Source organism: Poecilia latipinna, unplaced genomic scaffold, assembly GCF_001443285.1.
Source record: "Poecilia latipinna isolate Pla-1442-1.1 unplaced genomic scaffold, P_latipinna-1.0 Scaffold656, whole genome shotgun sequence".
Lineage (NCBI taxonomy): Eukaryota > Metazoa > Chordata > Actinopteri > Cyprinodontiformes > Poeciliidae > Poecilia > Poecilia latipinna.
In genome coordinates this window covers 77,127-93,931 of record NW_015113272.1, presented here as the reverse complement: position 1 = coordinate 93,931, position 16,805 = coordinate 77,127, and the positions used below count along the sequence as shown (strand labels likewise).

The 16,805-nt window shown below is 38.8% G+C and overlaps 1 protein-coding gene across 1 annotated transcript; it reads left to right on the top strand.

Annotated features, from left to right (window-relative positions):
- The first annotated feature begins 5,452 nt into the window (after positions 1-5,452).
- On the top strand, positions 5,453-16,744 carry pfkmb (phosphofructokinase, muscle b). Its single transcript, XM_015043901.1, has 22 exons — positions 5,453-5,697; positions 8,400-8,473; positions 8,738-8,815; positions 9,056-9,245; positions 10,157-10,322; positions 10,411-10,455; positions 11,141-11,249; positions 11,327-11,422; positions 11,500-11,592; positions 11,683-11,808; positions 12,494-12,558; positions 12,645-12,708; positions 12,813-12,959; positions 13,097-13,167; positions 13,272-13,359; positions 14,491-14,643; positions 14,740-14,904; positions 15,015-15,076; positions 15,176-15,287; positions 15,380-15,479; positions 15,576-15,681; positions 16,263-16,744. The coding sequence occupies exons 1-22, from the start codon at positions 5,613-5,615 to the stop codon at positions 16,402-16,404; spliced, it is 2,337 nt and encodes a 778-aa protein (XP_014899387.1). The 5' UTR covers positions 5,453-5,612; the 3' UTR covers positions 16,405-16,744.
- Positions 16,745-16,805: the final 61 nt, after the last annotated feature.

The window sequence follows — 16,805 nt, the reverse complement described above, 5'->3', positions numbered from 1 at the left end:
CCCCCCAACCGCCCCCGAAAACCCCAAAATTTTTTAAAAAAAAAAAAAAAAAAAAAAAAAAGATGGTGCAGAAAGAGGTAACAGCACAAATGCCACCTGAGTCGTGTGGATCTGATGAATTCCCTTTTGTATTCAGTGATGCGTCCGTTTTTAGAAGCCATTTTGCTGCTTCAGCCTCGTCTGATTTGCGGTCGGGAGAGATTCACCAAGCTGATGAGTCACTGCAAAATAAAACCCGTTGAGTGAAATTCTTCATATTTACTGAATGTGTGTGTGTTTGAATACATTCAGGGCCAAGCTGCCTGCGCTTCACAGTCGTAATCTCAATCTGTTCTGGTATGACAGTCATAGTGTCACATTGCGACGTCACTCCCAGTCTGCAGTCTGCAGAGTCGCCTCGGGGAATTGAACACAAACACTGACACCGTATTATAAGACCACTGTACTTAACTAAAGCCCCTCAAGACAGACTGTAAACAACTTCATTGTTATTTTTTTTCAATCTTGCAAATAAAAACAGATTAATACAGGTATTATCTTCTGTTTCTTATAAATTGTTGTTGATAAAGTGTTGCATAGTTAAGTTTAAGTATAACTTTGTCTCTGTTCATTAGTTAGAAAAAAGGCTTCATGGTCTCTTTTTGTGATGGTAATTTAATGTACGTAAATTGAATATAATTTCTATTTACGTTCCTTTTGAAAGTATATTTTTTAAATTCATATATTCTGAGAACACATTTTTTTACTCAAGCTGAGTGGTTGTATTAGATTCTGTAGACTAGTGATTGGGCAGAATGCAGAGAGAAAATTAAGCTAATTTGAGTAAAGAAATAAAACACCTTAAAGCAGAACCACCAAAGAAAGAAAATGACCAACATGTCTGATAATCAGACACTGAAACTAAGCCTGATGTGGAGCATCTCCATAATAAAACAGGAAACAAAGAGGATCTATGGAACAGAAGTAAAACTAAATGCAAAGATGTGGACAAATTAGATTTTAAATCATCCATCCCAAGCTTTTTATGCTGTTGTCTTTTATGGTGTGAGTGCATTACCTTGAACAGCTTCTTATTTATCCATGACATACTGTATGTCGGGTTCTTTAGTACATCTGTTTGACGAGTTTTCTCTAGTTAGTTTTTTTATTTTCCTTTTCTGCAAATCCTGGTAATGTTCCACTGAGTCAAAACCACAATTTGCCGATTATAATTTCAGCGTTTGTAGTTGTAATACCTTGTTCCTGTAGCTAAACAGTCATCAATACTCGACTTTGGTGCTAGATCAAGATACACATTATAATGTTTTCTGATTCTACTTGAATTCTGTTCATTAAGTTTTCACCCTTTTAACTTTTTTAACTCAAGCAATCTTGACAGTTAAAGATTGCAGACCTTTCTGTGGGCTGTTTTTGCGTACTGAGCATGCTTTACTGATGAGCGCCGTTACTCCACAGTATAGAAGCGATATGAGCTATTAATACAGATCTGATCCACAATAGTTTTCCTGCAAGAAAGGCACTGAGAGGATGTGGCAACTCGATGTTCCTGCAACCCTGCAGATACTCTGCTTTGCGTTGTTCTTGGGTCTCCTGCGATGGTTCAGAAACAAAGGTCATGGTAAGTAATTGGTGTAAATATATGCATTTTATGTGTTTTATGTTTGTTTCAGTCTATTTATGTTTGAATGTCAGTGAAGGATTTGTCAGCTCGTTCAAATTTATTCTTCAAAAAAAGAAAAGCTAGAGATGGTTTAAACTTTCTGTGACTGTTTACGTCATAATAAATAGTAAAGAATAGTACATGTTAGCATGTTCAGTTACAGGAATGACTGTGCAGTTTCATAGTAATGGTGGTGAGGAGGAGGAGTCAATGTGAGTTTTATAGATAGTTGCTGTATCTATTTACAGTCGGGGCGGGTAACGTGCTTGAAGCTGGCGAGACACAGACGTCCGCTGTAGTCTCACTGATTTTGAGCAGCCTGATTGTATTTGATACATTGCCTTGGATTACTGTTCAAACTCCTTTAACTTTTTCATATCTTTTCATAAACAGAAATCTAAAGGAATTTTACGTGACAAATTAACACAGAGAGGTTCATAACTTATAAAACAGTAGGGATACATTGTTTATATATATATATATATTTTTTATGACTAAAAATCTCAAAGCTATAAATCTTTTGGCCAATGTTCTTCAGAAAGTAATTTAAGTAGAGTCAGGCCGCACAGAAAGCAACCAGAGATTTTCACTTGCAAATGACAGACTTTGTGTGTAGGAGCCATCAATGTCAAATATCCATCGCCCTTGTTGTGACCTAGCCCTAGCTAACAAAGGAAACTCAAGGGAAGACTTTTTTTCTGATGAGGCTAAACAAAACAAACACATTTCCATCTGGTTTTTGCTTTCACACAAAATCTAAAGTAGCCAACCTTCCACCATCTGTTTCTATCAAGATACGGCCAGTGGGAGTAGGCACGTCTGTAATGTACAGATATGGGATTTTATTCACTGAAGGGGAAATGTTTCTAATAAACAAAGTGGATAAAAGAGGAGAAATATGCTGGAGCAATTCGCTATTTGTAGAGAAGGTTTATCATGTGAGATGACTTTACAGCAAAGTGTGAAGATTCCTTTGCGGCCTGAGTTCATTTGTTTCATTCTACCTGTCCAGGTGGAGATGACTCTGCAGCTGAACGTGTAGGTGAAAGATACTCGGGCTGTGCTTCAGGAGGCAGTGCTGGTAAGAAAGAAAGACTTTGGGTTTTGTTATGAAACATGTAGATGAGTGCATGCTAACAGCAGCTAAACTTTGGAGAGTAGCCAACACAGACAATCATCACTGACGAAAAGTTAATCGACATGTTTTGCATTGTAAGAAGACTTGAAATCCCTTTAACTTTTTCACATTTTGCCACATTGCAGCCATATTTAAATATCTTGCAGAGCACAGTTCTGTAATTTGAAAATGGACGGACGGTGGCACAAATGCAAACCGAGACTCAGCCATCTACCTGAACTGACAGGCTGAGCAAAGCAAGGGGAGCATTAATCCGAAAAGCAGCCCAGAGGTAATTGTGGAGGACCTGCAGAAGTCCACGGCTCCACAGGGAGGAATCTGTTGACAGCACAACTATGTGCGCTCCACAAATTTGATCTTTATGGCAGAGTGACAAGAAGAAAATCATTACTGAAAGAAACCATCAGCAGAACTTTTTGTAGTTTGCAAACAAACACACAGAAGAAAGTTATTTTATCAGAGGAGACCAAACTTCTTGTCTGTCATGCAAAATGTCAGCTGTGAAGGAAACTAAGACCCTGAAAACACCATCTCTGCAGTAAAATGCGGTGGTGTCACCATGCCACCTGCTTTCTTTCAGGCGGAGCAAAGAAGTTTATAAGAGTTGATGGGAAGATGGATGGAGGAAAGCGCAAGATTGTCCTGGAAGAAAATAAATTTATATGCAGCAAAAGACTTGAAACAAGGCAGAGGTTCACTTTCCATCAGGACAACAAACATTCAGCTAAATGACTTAGATAAATGAAGTTTCATGTGTTAGACAGACCCAGTCAGAATAAGTAGATGGTGTCCATCAAATATGACTTGGCTTGATGTATTTTGGTTAAAAGAAAAACTAAGCCTTGAAATGTGCAAAGACTGCAGAGACATAAATCTCTTAAAATATGTTGTAGCAGTAATTACACCAAGAGGTAGTTCTACAATGTGTAGTGTATAAATGCCAAGTATATTTCATGCTTTATTTAAAAAAAAAAAAAGTAATTATTATTATCTTTTATGTAATGTGACAAATGAAAAAAGGCTTAATGGGTATTAATCCTTTTGCAAAGCACAAATTGTGGTTTAAAATGATCTTTAGGATTGTTGATGTAGACAATATGGAATTAAATCTTAAAAACGTAAACTGGGCAACCATCAAGGCATCTGCAACTGTAGATTTTAAGACAAGTTTATAAAATCAAGAAAATTGGCCTTTTTGGTCTGGAGCTCATTGCAGCATCTTGCTCTATCAGTACCACTTACACATCATCTTTTATCTGGGATCTCTGAATTTTAATTGTCCATTTGCAATCAAGCTCTTTAGCAAATGTGTGTTTAAAAATGTATCTTCTGATTAGTGAAATTTCTGGAAAAAGGTATGAAATTTCATCCATATTCAAGCCTCGTCTGGAAGAAAAAGCTGTAGATTTATGAAGTCTGAAGACTACAATCTGTTTTATTTTTTTAGGAAAACAAGAAATCAGCCAACTTCCTTTATACCTACACATTAAACAGCTGTGCATTTCTCTTGGTGTCTAATTCTTTATGAAATATGGGGATAAATAATCTTAAAAATTCTGGAAATACTCATAGATTACTATTTTAGCTTTCAGTAGAAAAAGTTCCTGTCCTGTCGGCATTAAAGGGAATAAAAGGAAAACTAATTTGGGGTAAAATGGCCATAAGTTAATTTGCAAAGTATAGATAATATAAAATAAATTATAATGACAAAAAAAAAATATTTAACATGGCCATTAAGAAAATGGCCAGTTATCTTAGCAAACTATGAAAACTAGTTTTCGTGCCAGTTTTGCATGATCACTTGCAAAACTGGCAAGTAATCATGCAAATTACTTTCCAAATGATGTGATTACTTCACATCAATTACTTCACATTGATGTGAAGTAATGTGAATTTACTTCACATCACATTGTGAAGTAAATGAAATTAAATAATGAAAAATAATACAATAAACATATAAATAAAAAGAAGTACAGGAAGGAAATATAACATTACGTATGAAAATGAAATATAAATTTATTAAAAATTTGGGCCATTTGACTGGTACTGCTGATCAAAACAAAAATAACTCTTAGCAATGTCCTGCTGATAGATAATACTCACTGAAGTCTCACAGCCATATGTCCTTACAGCACACCACGTAAAGAATATAGAAAACCTGTTTTCAAAGTAGTGGGTACAAAATGTCCACAAACAGGCGTGACCTAACACACTCCGAGTACGAAGAGATGCATTTTTCATACTCGAAAACATTGAGTGTAAATTCAAAGTACTACAAGGCTTAAAGCCAAAATGACCAATTAAAGAAAATACAAGCGGATACTCTACCATTGAAAAAATGCAGCTGGTTTTACGTTTTAATTTCTGAAAGCCAAATATATATATTTTTAATAACAAGCATCTCAAAAATGATAAAATAAAAACTAAAAGATAAAAAAGTTTTAGTTTAATATTAAAGGGCGAGGGTGTTAGATATTTCTATCTAGTTGTGTGTACTGTGCTGCATGTGTGTGTGTGTGTGTGTGTGTGTGTGTGTGTGTGTGTGTGTGTGTGTGTGTGTGTGTGTGTGTGTGTTTGTGTCTAAATCCGTCACAACTATGTGTGCCTATGGCTGCCAATAGAAGAGTTAAGCTGGGCACTTTTGCAACTGCGCTCACTTTTCATACCAGGCAGACTGGGTTACTGCAGAGGCACCTTGAGCTCCTCAGAGTCCAGCAGGGCAGCAGAGATTTTCACACTCAGGGCCTCTTTCTGTCAGCCAGCTTCAGTCCCAGGACCAGAACCAGGAGCAGGAGCAGGACTAGAACCAGAACCATGGCGCAACCCGTTAAAACCGACCCCACTAAGATGGGTGAGGGTCGGGCGATTGCTGTGCTCACTTCTGGAGGCGATGCTCAGGGTAAGTGCAGGCTTTCCAGAATATGCAATTGTGCAAAGCAGGGACTTGGAGGATCTGCTTAAGTTAATAATTTTATATATATATTTGCTACTTGTGATCAGGCTAGCTATTCACTGCTCACACGGTACTATTTTTAATCTGCCATTCACTTCCTGGCCTAATTTTGATGCTTCATTAGTAAACAGAAATGATTTCAAACACACAACCATGTTCAAACATTTATTCCTCCCCATCAGATCCTGTATTTTTTAAATATGGATTATACTCTGTAATTTCTCCCAGCTGTCATAAAACTCGGTAAGGTAAAAGGGAGACATGATTTGCTAGAACGAAGGAGAATAGCAGACGATATTCTGACCTTTAACTTGATGAGGAATATGTCCAAAGTGACCTTTAAAAGGTTTGCCAGTGACCCCTCACAGCTGAAGTGTCAGCATGTGAGAGCCTGAGATTTCTCTCTTCGGTTTACCATGTGAACTTTCTCCAGCATTGGACACAATCACAAATGCAAAACCAAAACTACACATTGATTTCATCACAACTTTTGTCTTTTAATATGCATTTTTCTGAAAAATAATCATCATTTCTTTAAAGGAATGCAACAATTACGACTGCTAATTTTAGAAGCATGACCTTTCGTTCCTATGTGAACATTGGTGAGGCAGGACAAGAAAGCATACTGCTCTTCCTTCCTATACCTCTTTCCTTTTACACTGTAAGAGGAGATGATTTTGGCACCCTTTCAGTTAATCTATCCGTAGCTTGTCCTTTAAGTAACCCCTCGCTCAGACGACCGCATTGAGGTTCACACTGTCTTATTGTGGTATTAACTGCCTTGTCGCACTTGTGGCTTTCATCTGATGTTTCACAGTCACAAGTTTTTCATAGGAGCCAAATATAGCATTTCTGAAATTATTCAGCACTCGTGCGACACAATACTCAGACTCAGACAACTGACAACTTAGCATGCAAGCTGAAAGAAAACTGTAAACATTATGATTTAAAGGTGAAATTAAAGTTTGCACTTAATGACAGGGTTTTTATCAAATGCTACATGGGGCTGATACACATTCATGGACAGACTATTTGAAAATGATAGTAAGAGGAATCCGAATTAACAGCGCAATCGTGTTCAAACCTCTTAAACTTTCAAAGGAGAATGTGTTTTGCCTGGGCTTCACCAACACACGGATGTGGACCAGTTTAAAGGTTGGATTATAAAAAGGTTTTGAACATTTCTCTGTTCTGCTCAAACCATTGTTTTAAAATGAAAATAGCATGGGTAGGAAAGAAAATCACGAGAAGCAGCCAAAAGGCCCACAGTGAGGCTGCGTTCACACTGCAACCTGAAGTGACCTAATTCCGATTTTTTTGTCAAATCGATTTTTTTTTTCTTTTTTGCGTGGCCGTTCACACTTCCCAATATATGCGCCTTGTATGTGATCTCCAGTGTGAACCTCAAATGAGCTGAAAGTGTCCCGCATGCACAGTAGAGGGCGCAAAACGTCAAACATATAGAGTGTTTTGCCAACCGCCATAAAGAAGAAGAAGTGCTCAGTGTTTGAGGAAGTAAACATGGATGCTAACGGTGGAGCATAGCTTACGATTTTAAAGTTGTTGTCCGAGCGGAGCAGCACATTAACAACTTAATCCTCATTACGCTATGGTGGTTGTTTTTCTTCCCGCTTGCGCGTATCAGGACGCAGAATAGTGACATTTGTCGAGTATCAGTGACGTTCAGGTAGACGAATGCGACCTGGCCGTTAGGTCACATTTGAATCAGATACTTATCGGATATCCAAGTGGCCTAGGTCGGATTCGTAAAAAAATCGACCTGTGTTGTTCAAGCTATCATGAAAAAGTCAGATACAGGTCGCATTAAGGTTAAAATAAAATAAAATAAAAAGAAAGAAATTCGGAATTGGGTCACTTCTGGCTGGAGTGTGAACACAGCCTAACTCTGGAGGAGCTGCTGATCTGGAAATCTGCAGCTCAGGTGTGAGAATCTGTTCACAGGACATCTAGTTATGCACTCCACAGATCTTTTTTTAATGAAAGAGTGGAAAAAGAGAAATCAATTACTGAAAGAAAGAATCCCCATTTGCAGTTTCCTATGAGCCATGTGAGAAACTGATAGATATTAAAAAAGGTCCTCTGGTCTAATGAGATCAATATTTATCTTTTTAGTCTATGTCCAAAATATAACACATGGGGAAGAACTAACATAGCACATCATCCTGAATGCTTCCTCTCCTTGGTCAAGAATGATTCTGGGAATATTTTTTTTTAAAGCAGGGAAGCTAGTAAGAGTTTAAGAAAGAAAACACGTTAGAAGTTGCATAAAATTACAGACTGGGGCAGAGGTTCGTCTTCTATAAGAACAACCAGCCAGCTAGAGTTACAATGTTTAGGTGTTAAAATGGCCCAGTCATAGTTCAGACCCAAATCCGACCGAGAATTAAGAAACAGAGTTGAAAATTGATGTTCACAGGTGCTCTCCATCTAATCGGACTGAACTTGAGCTGTGTTGCAAAAAGAATGGGCAGACTGGTAGAGAGACCCCATATGACCTGAATCCTTTTACAAAACACTGTGAATATTGAATTCACCCAGCATAATTTGGAATGTCCCATAATTTACAAAAAAAATAAAGTCCAGTCACGAGGACGGTGCAAATCAAGACCCGTACTCTGTTCATGCAGGAATGAATGCGGCTGTGAGAGCCACCGTTCGAGTGGGGCTGTACACTGGAGCCAAGGTGTACTTTGTCCATGAGGTTGGTACCACTTCTATCCATTACTACAGTAAATTATGTAACCTGAACAAATTAAAATAGATAAATAATCAGTTATTAAGTTTTTTAAATGTATTATTATTCAACAGCATCACTTCACTGGTTCAGTCTTTCATACAGGAATGTTAGTAGGACTAAAGCAGCGGCGAAAATTAAAGAATGTGACTAACATGAAGTTGCTTCGCTGCAAGGATTATTTTTAAAGGGCTAATTTTCTGTTATATGGTGACACTGTGTTGTTACCAGGGTTACCAGGGTCTGGTTGACGGGGGAGACAATATCCGCCCAGCTACCTGGGAAAGTGTGTCAATGATGCTGCAGCTGGTGAGTACGAACACACACAGGCAATGATAACATGTGCACTATAAATAGCCTCTCACATGTACTAACAGTCCAGCTTTTACTCTCTATGGTGCAGCGTTGAAGGTCAAATAGTCAGTTAAATGCCAAGGTTCATTAGAAAGCAACACTTAAGCGACACTTGTGTGAAGGTTTCAAATTCCACCACCCGAGCCGTGTCCTTCACGTTTGAGGCTGAAACCGTTTCTCCTCGTCGGACATCAGGGTGGGACTGTAATCGGTAGCGCCCGCTGTCAGGACTTCCGCACCAAGGAGGGGCGCACCAAGGCGGCCTGTAACTTGGTCAAGCTGGGCATCACCAACTTGTGTGTTATTGGAGGTGACGGCAGTCTCACAGGTGCCAACCAGTTCAGGACGGAGTGGAAAGACCTGCTGGCCGACCTGGTTAAAGCAGGTGAGATCCACCTTCAAAGAGCTGCACACTGTAAAACATTTGAAGATGGTTTAAGTTGAAAATGAAAGCCCACCTGCTGCCTTGAAAATGCAATTTAAGTCGACAAAGAAATTCTTTTGGTTTTTGACTCAGAACTTAAAGTTCGAAAAGTTGATTTAACAAGAAACAAGTGTTTAAAAATTGTTTTTTAAGTTCATTAATCTTGATTTGTGAGTTTTAACTTAATGCTGCAATTTAAACCAAATCATTATTTCACAATATGCAAGAAAATACTGTCCTCATCTAGTTAAAGAGCTCACATTTTTCTGTTATTTTCACTCTCTATATCAAGTTAAAATAACTACTTATATAATTTTAGAATAATTAAAATTCTTGTTTCAAACCGAATGAACAAAATTTCTAATCTGATAATGAATTTTATTAACCATCAAAATGAAATCTGATCAGAAACATTTAGTATGAACAGAACATTATCTTCAAGCTCTGGAAACCTGAAGTAAAATAAACAACAGCCTTAATAACGCACAAGAGTCAGATCGATGTAACACACATTCGTCTAAGCCGCTAAGCATTCTGGGAAATAGTTCTCGCTCTTCTCTTTTTCTTCTTTCAGTTTTTTTTAATTGCTAAACTTAAAACTCAAGTTTGTTCAACTTTTGTAGGTTTGGCAAAATTAACAAAAAGTTAACACAACTTACTAAGTTTGTCTTTCACAAACTCGCACATTTAGGTTCAAAATCTGAAACTTGCTAAATTTATTTGACTAAAAGAGAAGACAGTAGATGTGGCTCAGATGTTTTACAGTGCACAATATGAATGCAAGAGCAAGATTTCTAATAAATGATCAGTATAAATATGCCATGTCAGCATTTTTTTTAAAGAATGCTGATTTTTCCTGAATCCGGCTTCAGGAAAAATCACAGCAAATGAAGCAAAGAACTCCTCCCACCTCAACATCGTCGGCATGGTGGGCTCCATCGACAATGACTTCTGTGGAACCGATATGACCATTGGCACTGACAGCGCCCTGCATCGCATTATTGAAATAGTGGATGCCATCACAACCACGGCACAGAGGTAAGCATGTAGGTTTTAAAATGTTCAAAGACCGAAGCAGCAGGTGAAGCATTTGCAGGCTCTTGACGATAAGTGCTTCTGTGTGCAGTCACCAGAGGACCTTCATCCTGGAGGTAATGGGTAGGCACTGTGGGTGAGTACAGATTTTATGTGTGTTTTGGAAGAATTAGAATAACGTTTCACCTAACAACCACATAACTAACTTTTATGTAAGAGATTCACAATTGCGAGAATCTGTTGACAGGATAGGTAGTATTAGTGCAATCCACAAATCTGAGCTTTATAAATGTGCGAAAACAAGGAAACCTTTGCTGAGAGAAAGCCACGAGAAATCCCATTTGCATTTTTCCAGAATCAGTGAGAGCAACAGCAAACCTGGTGCTCAGATGAGAGCAAAATCGGATATTTTTAACCTGCATGAAAACATATGGCGTGAAAAAAAAAAAAACACTTCTAATCACCTTGATCGTACTGGGAACAACAAAGCTGATCAGAGCTGATGGGACGACGGATGTCAAACCTGGAAGAAAACCTGCAAGACTGGAATGGATTGGATCAAAGCACAGTTATGTACTAAAATCATCTAATTAAAGCATTTTTAAACTAATAATTAGTAAACTCTCTGTTGACATATGGGCCCATAAATTCTTCAGATTAGGAACTGGCCTTGCCTATGAAGCAGACGTGTAGATCAGGAAACACCTAGAGAGAAATAACTATTCTCCAAAGTTTCCCACATGTACAGCCAGAGTAAAGCTTTAAACAGCTGTTTCTGTGTATTGTAATTCCATGCTGCAATAATATTGTATTGTGTACAGCTACCTTGCCTTGGTGACTGCTCTGGCCTGTGGTGCCGACTGGGTCTTCATCCCAGAGGTACCTCCAGATGAAGGATGGGAGGAACATCTGTGTAGAAGACTTACAGATGTAAATTTCCTGCTCTTTAGTGTCACGTTTATGTTTAATTTGGCTTCTGCCCTAAATCTTTACCTGCCCTATTGTAGCAAAGAGGCCGTGGTTCCCGTTTGAATATCATCATTGTTGCAGAGGGAGCAATAGACCGCAAAGGAAAATCAATCACCTGTGACTTGGTCAAACAGGTCAGCGCACCAGAACACCAGGAAATGAGCACAAACTATGCCAGGAGGTTTTCTCATAAACAATGTCTTTTTTCAAGCTGGTGTCAAAGCGGCTGGGCTTCGACACCCGAACCACCATCCTGGGCCATGTGCAGAGAGGAGGAACCCCCTCTGCTTTTGACAGGATCCTGGTGATGCCTCACTAAACCAGTTTATCTTAGTCATTTTTTATAAGATTTATTGATTATGTTAGAGCATCTCTTGTTTTTGTTATATCCCAGGCAAGCAGGATGGGTGTGGAGGCTGTCATGGCTCTGCTGGAAGCCACACCAGATACTCCTGCCTGTGTGGTCAGCCTGTCTGGAAACATGGCCATCAGGCTGCCTCTAATGGAATGTGTGCAAGTGGTAAGTCAGCATGACGATACATTCATGAACATTAAGTCTGCCAGGTGTTCATTAGGTGAAAAACTGATTCTGAAAAGACAGTAAATTGAGTTGCTCTTCCTTTTGTCACTCTATGTATTTTATTGGAATTTAAAACAGTGGTGGCACCATTATTCTCATTGGATGTTTTTTTTTTTTAGAAGAAGAAACAGAAAAGCTGGTCAAATATATTGGGTAGGTGGAAAAGAAAATGTTAAAACTTGCAAAACCCTTGAGATTGGGATGGAGGTTCATCTTCCAGTAGATCAGCGATCTAAATAAAGTCAGAGCTACAGTGGAATGGTTTAAATTCAAATATATGCATGTGATGAAATGGTCCAGTCAAAGTCCAGGCCCAAGTTTATTTGACAATATCTGATAAATGTCTAAAATTTAATTTATCTCCTTATCCCTATGAAACTATTGTAATTCCAACAATAGGTGATTCTTCAGGGGACTAAGTACAAACGCACACCACAGTTTTCAAATTCTACAATTATCCTTTCATTTCATGTTTAGGCACTACTTTACATAAAATTCCAACAAAATACATTAAAGTTTCCCATTGTAAAATAGCAAAATATAAAAAAGCTCAAATGTTTTTGCAAAGGTTTCGATTGACTTAAAATTTTTTGATTAAAACTCATGTATTTGCTTTCCATACCAGACTAAAGACGTCACCACAGCCATGGCTGAAGGACGGTATGACGATGCAGTGATGCTCAGGGGAAAGTAAGGCCTGCACCTATATTCATTTTAATTTCTCCCCACTGTGTTTGTTTTCAAATGAATGTTCACTTTTGCTTTTCTAATGACAGGAGCTTTGAGAACAACTGGAACACGTATAAAATGCTCGCCCATGTAAACCCTCCAGAAACAAAGGTTAGAAACTACTCCCTTAGATTTAGTGGAAAATTCCCAAAATTCTTCTGATGAGGGTTATTTTTTTTATATACATATATATACATATACACATATAATTTCAGAGCAATATCAACATTGCCATACTGAACGTCGGCGCTCCATGTGCAGGAATGAATGCTGCAGTACGTGCAGCTGTCAGGATTGGGCTGCTTCAGGGCCACCAGATGCTGGCGGTGCATGAAGGCTTCGATGGCTTGGCACATGGGCTGGTAATGCATTAGATCAGGCTGTAAATGCCACATGTTGAGCACCGTCCCTATGAATAAACATAGACTATTAGGGCATTATCTTGTTTTATCATCACAATGTAAAACCTGAACTTATAATGGTCTGACTGCGTGTACAGATTGAGCCAATCGGTTGGTCTGGAGTGGCAGGATGGACTGGAAAGGGTGGTTCCATGCTTGGCACCAAGAGGTGAGCCAGTTCAATAAGATCTGGGCTTCGATAGATTCTTTAATACTTCATTGAATGCTGGTTGCCCAGATCATGATGTGATGTTCATTATTTTTGTTATGAAGGACTCTGCCGAAGCAGCTTCTGGAGGAGATCAGTCTGAACATCACAAAGTTCAACATCCACGGTATTGTCATTATTGGAGGCTTTGAGGTGAGACACTGTTGACTCTGCTTGAGTTTTAAAATGCTACAAAGTCCATTTGACTTCAGCAACAAAATCAGTCAGTGTCATGATCCGTGGTTTTCTGTGTGTTTTTGAGTTTTTCAATGTGTTCCTGTTTCCCTGTGAGTCTCTGTCCTGTCTTCCCCGTTGATTGTCTCCCAGGTGTGTCTACTTACCTGATTACCCTCCATGTGTATTTAAGCCCACCTGTGTCTGTGTTCTTCGTCGGGTCCTTGTCAGTCAAGTAAGTCGGTCTTTGTAGCCTCGTAGAAGTCGTCACAGTAGAACTGGGAAGTCCTGTGACGGCTTGGCTCTTATTAGTTTTTGACCGCCACAGTAGAACTGGAAAGTCCTGTGGTGGCATGGCTCTTATTTTGTCAGTCTTTGTTAGTTGCTGCCGGTGCTGAGTTTTTGTTTCCACTCTGCCGTGTTGCATGTTTTGGACTGTTTAGAGCTATATTTGATTATTAAAGACGTCAACTTCACTACATCCTGGGTCCTGCGTTCGATCTCACCACCAACCAACACAATTCATGACAGTCAGAAGTTTAAAAGGTTAATGCATTAAGCATGGACAAGTTGGTCAAAATTCTGCATACAGTTCTATATAAATTTGTGTCTCTCCAAGTAACCACTGGTTTAATGTCCATCAGGGAACTGCATGGCTCTTATAGTCATAAAGTTATGGCTTAATTTTGGCTAATATTTACCAGCTCATTCAAATAACTTTGTTTCTTGACATAGCCCAGCTTTTTTTAAGGATAGTGTAGTGAGCTCCACCATTTGTGATGAGAAAAGTTGTCAAATATCCAGCTGAAATAGGTGGTAGCAAAATGCGTGTTGTTGCTGTGTGATATTAAACCAAACATCAGTGAGGATGTATATGTCATGTTTGAACCTATTTGTATTAGTTTACCATATTTGGGCTGCAAAAAATTCACGTTTTAAACTTACTGGAGATGTACAGCCACTCTGTAGTGAGAAAGGAATGTTTTAAGTGCGTCAGTAAAAGCCCCCAATAAAAATTTAATTCTTGCCAATGAGGAGTGTTTGCAAACTTGGATCCTGCACTGCAAATGCTTGAAGAAAAAAAAAGAGTTGTGGCTTTCCTCCTCACAGGCATTCCTGGGAGGTCTAGAGATGGTGGAAGCTAGAGAGAAGTACGAGGAACTGTGTATTCCCCTCGTCGTTGTTCCTGCTACCGTCTCCAATAACATCCCAGGATCTGACTTCAGCATAGGCGCAGACACAGCCCTCAACACCATAACCATGGTAAACGTCTTACTGTGTAGAAACATGAAGTAATCCACAAACAATCAGGTCTTTCTCACTCATTGTTGTTTCCTGCCGCTTGTTCACGTTCTGCAGACATGTGACCGGATCAAGCAGTCTGCCGCCGGCACCAAGAGGAGAGTGTTCATTGTTGAGACCATGGGGGGATACTGTGGCTACCTGGCAACCATGGCTGGGTTGGCATCTGGAGCAGATGCGGCCTACATTTACGAGGAACCGTTCAACATTCATGACCTCGAGGTCTGTCTGCATGTCTTCTCATGATCAAAAGATAAAAAGTGAAATCATAGCATTCATCAGTGAGAGATGGGCAGATATTTCTGTCAGTCTGATCGATGATTTGTTTGCAGCTGAACGTTGATCATCTGGTGGAAAAGATGAAGACAACAGTGAAGAGAGGGCTAATTCTGAGGTTTGTGGGAAATGAAACCACTAGTTTTTTCATACCGCTCACATTCACTGCTCTTAGTTGGTGTTTATGTCTTGTCTGAAACTTCTGCTTTTGCTTCAGAAATGAGAAGTGCAACGCAAACTACACGACTGATTTCATCTTCAACCTGTATTCAGAGGAGGGGAAGGGTGTGTTTGACTGCAGAAAAAATGTTCTTGGTCATATGCAGCAGGTTTGTTACTCTGTGATTTTCTGTTTGTTGATCCACTTTTCATAGTTTGGCGCAGCCACCGTGAAAGATACGATTTTTCTTTTTCTTCTTAGGGTGGAACACCCAGTCCTTTTGATAGGAACTTTGGCACAAAGATGGGAATCAAGTCTGTTCTTTGGTTGACCGACAAGCTGAAGGAATGCTACAGACATGGTGAGTGTTTGAAAACATAAAACATCTGGCGTTCTTGTTTATAATTTTAATAAAGTATGCTCTTTTTGACTCTGATGTTATAAATTAAACCTGCAGGTCGCATCTTTGCCAACTCTAAGGACTCAGCCTGTGTGCTGGGAATGAGGAAAAGAGCGTTGGTGTTCCAGCCTTTGGCAGACCTAAGATCTGAGACTGACATTGAGTAAGACACTCGAAATTTGACTTACAGTACCCTGTATTAAAAACCCCTTGGACGTAATTTTGGAAGCATAAATTACAATATATTTTACTCCAACGTTTCCTAATAGACAATCACAAAGTAGGACGTCATTGTAAAGTGGAAGAAATGTATGCCTTCTCAAATGTTTTTACAAAGTAAAACTTGAAAATTGTGACATGAACATTTGTTCGACAACTCTACTTCAGTTACCTTGTTAAACAACCTTTTGGTTCAGTTACAATGGCAACCATTTTGAATTATGAAAACTGAACTTTCTTCACTTTGTTCTTTGCAAATTTGCTTAATTTTAGTCAAATTCAATGGAAGTTTCAAAATCTTTGTACAGATTCTCAGTTGTTTTGATTTTAACAGGGCCATGTAACCTTTCCCTAACATATCTCAGCTATGCGTGTTGGTCCTTCATTTATATCCCCCCAAAATAAATCAAAGATTGTGGTTGTAACAGGACAAAAATGTAAATAGGTTTTGAAGGACATTTATTTGGCCTTTTTAACATTTTTTTTTCAATAGACCTTTTCACTGATATGCATTGTCCTTTGCAGACACCGTATCCCAAAGATCCAGTGGTGGCTGAAGCTGAGGCCCCTCCTGAAGATCCTGGCCAAGTACAAGATCAACTTGGACACCTCACAGAGGACTGCAATGGAACATGTCATCAAGAAGAGAGGCTTAGTTCCTCAGTAGCTTTTCTATGTCACTACTCAAGAGACATCAGTTCATTGTCTTCTTTTTAAAGCACTTTGTAAACTCTGACTTGAGGATTGTGCAATAATAAAGACATTAATATAAAAATGTTGTTTAACAACTAGTACTTACAAATCATACTTTCAATGTTTAGATAAATTGAGTGAAATGCATTTGCTAAATTGTACAAACAGCAGAATTTTAGGAAATATAAATTCAGATTGATTTTTTGTTCCATCCAACATTGTGTGTAACTATATTACATAGTGCCACAGTTTTGACTTCTATGTTGGTAAGCAATTATAAATGCCTCAATTACAGTGAATCTCTAAAGACCAAATGAAGTGTGTTCAAGATTTTTGCAGAGCATTTGATGTTGGAGCATGAATTAAATCATGAGG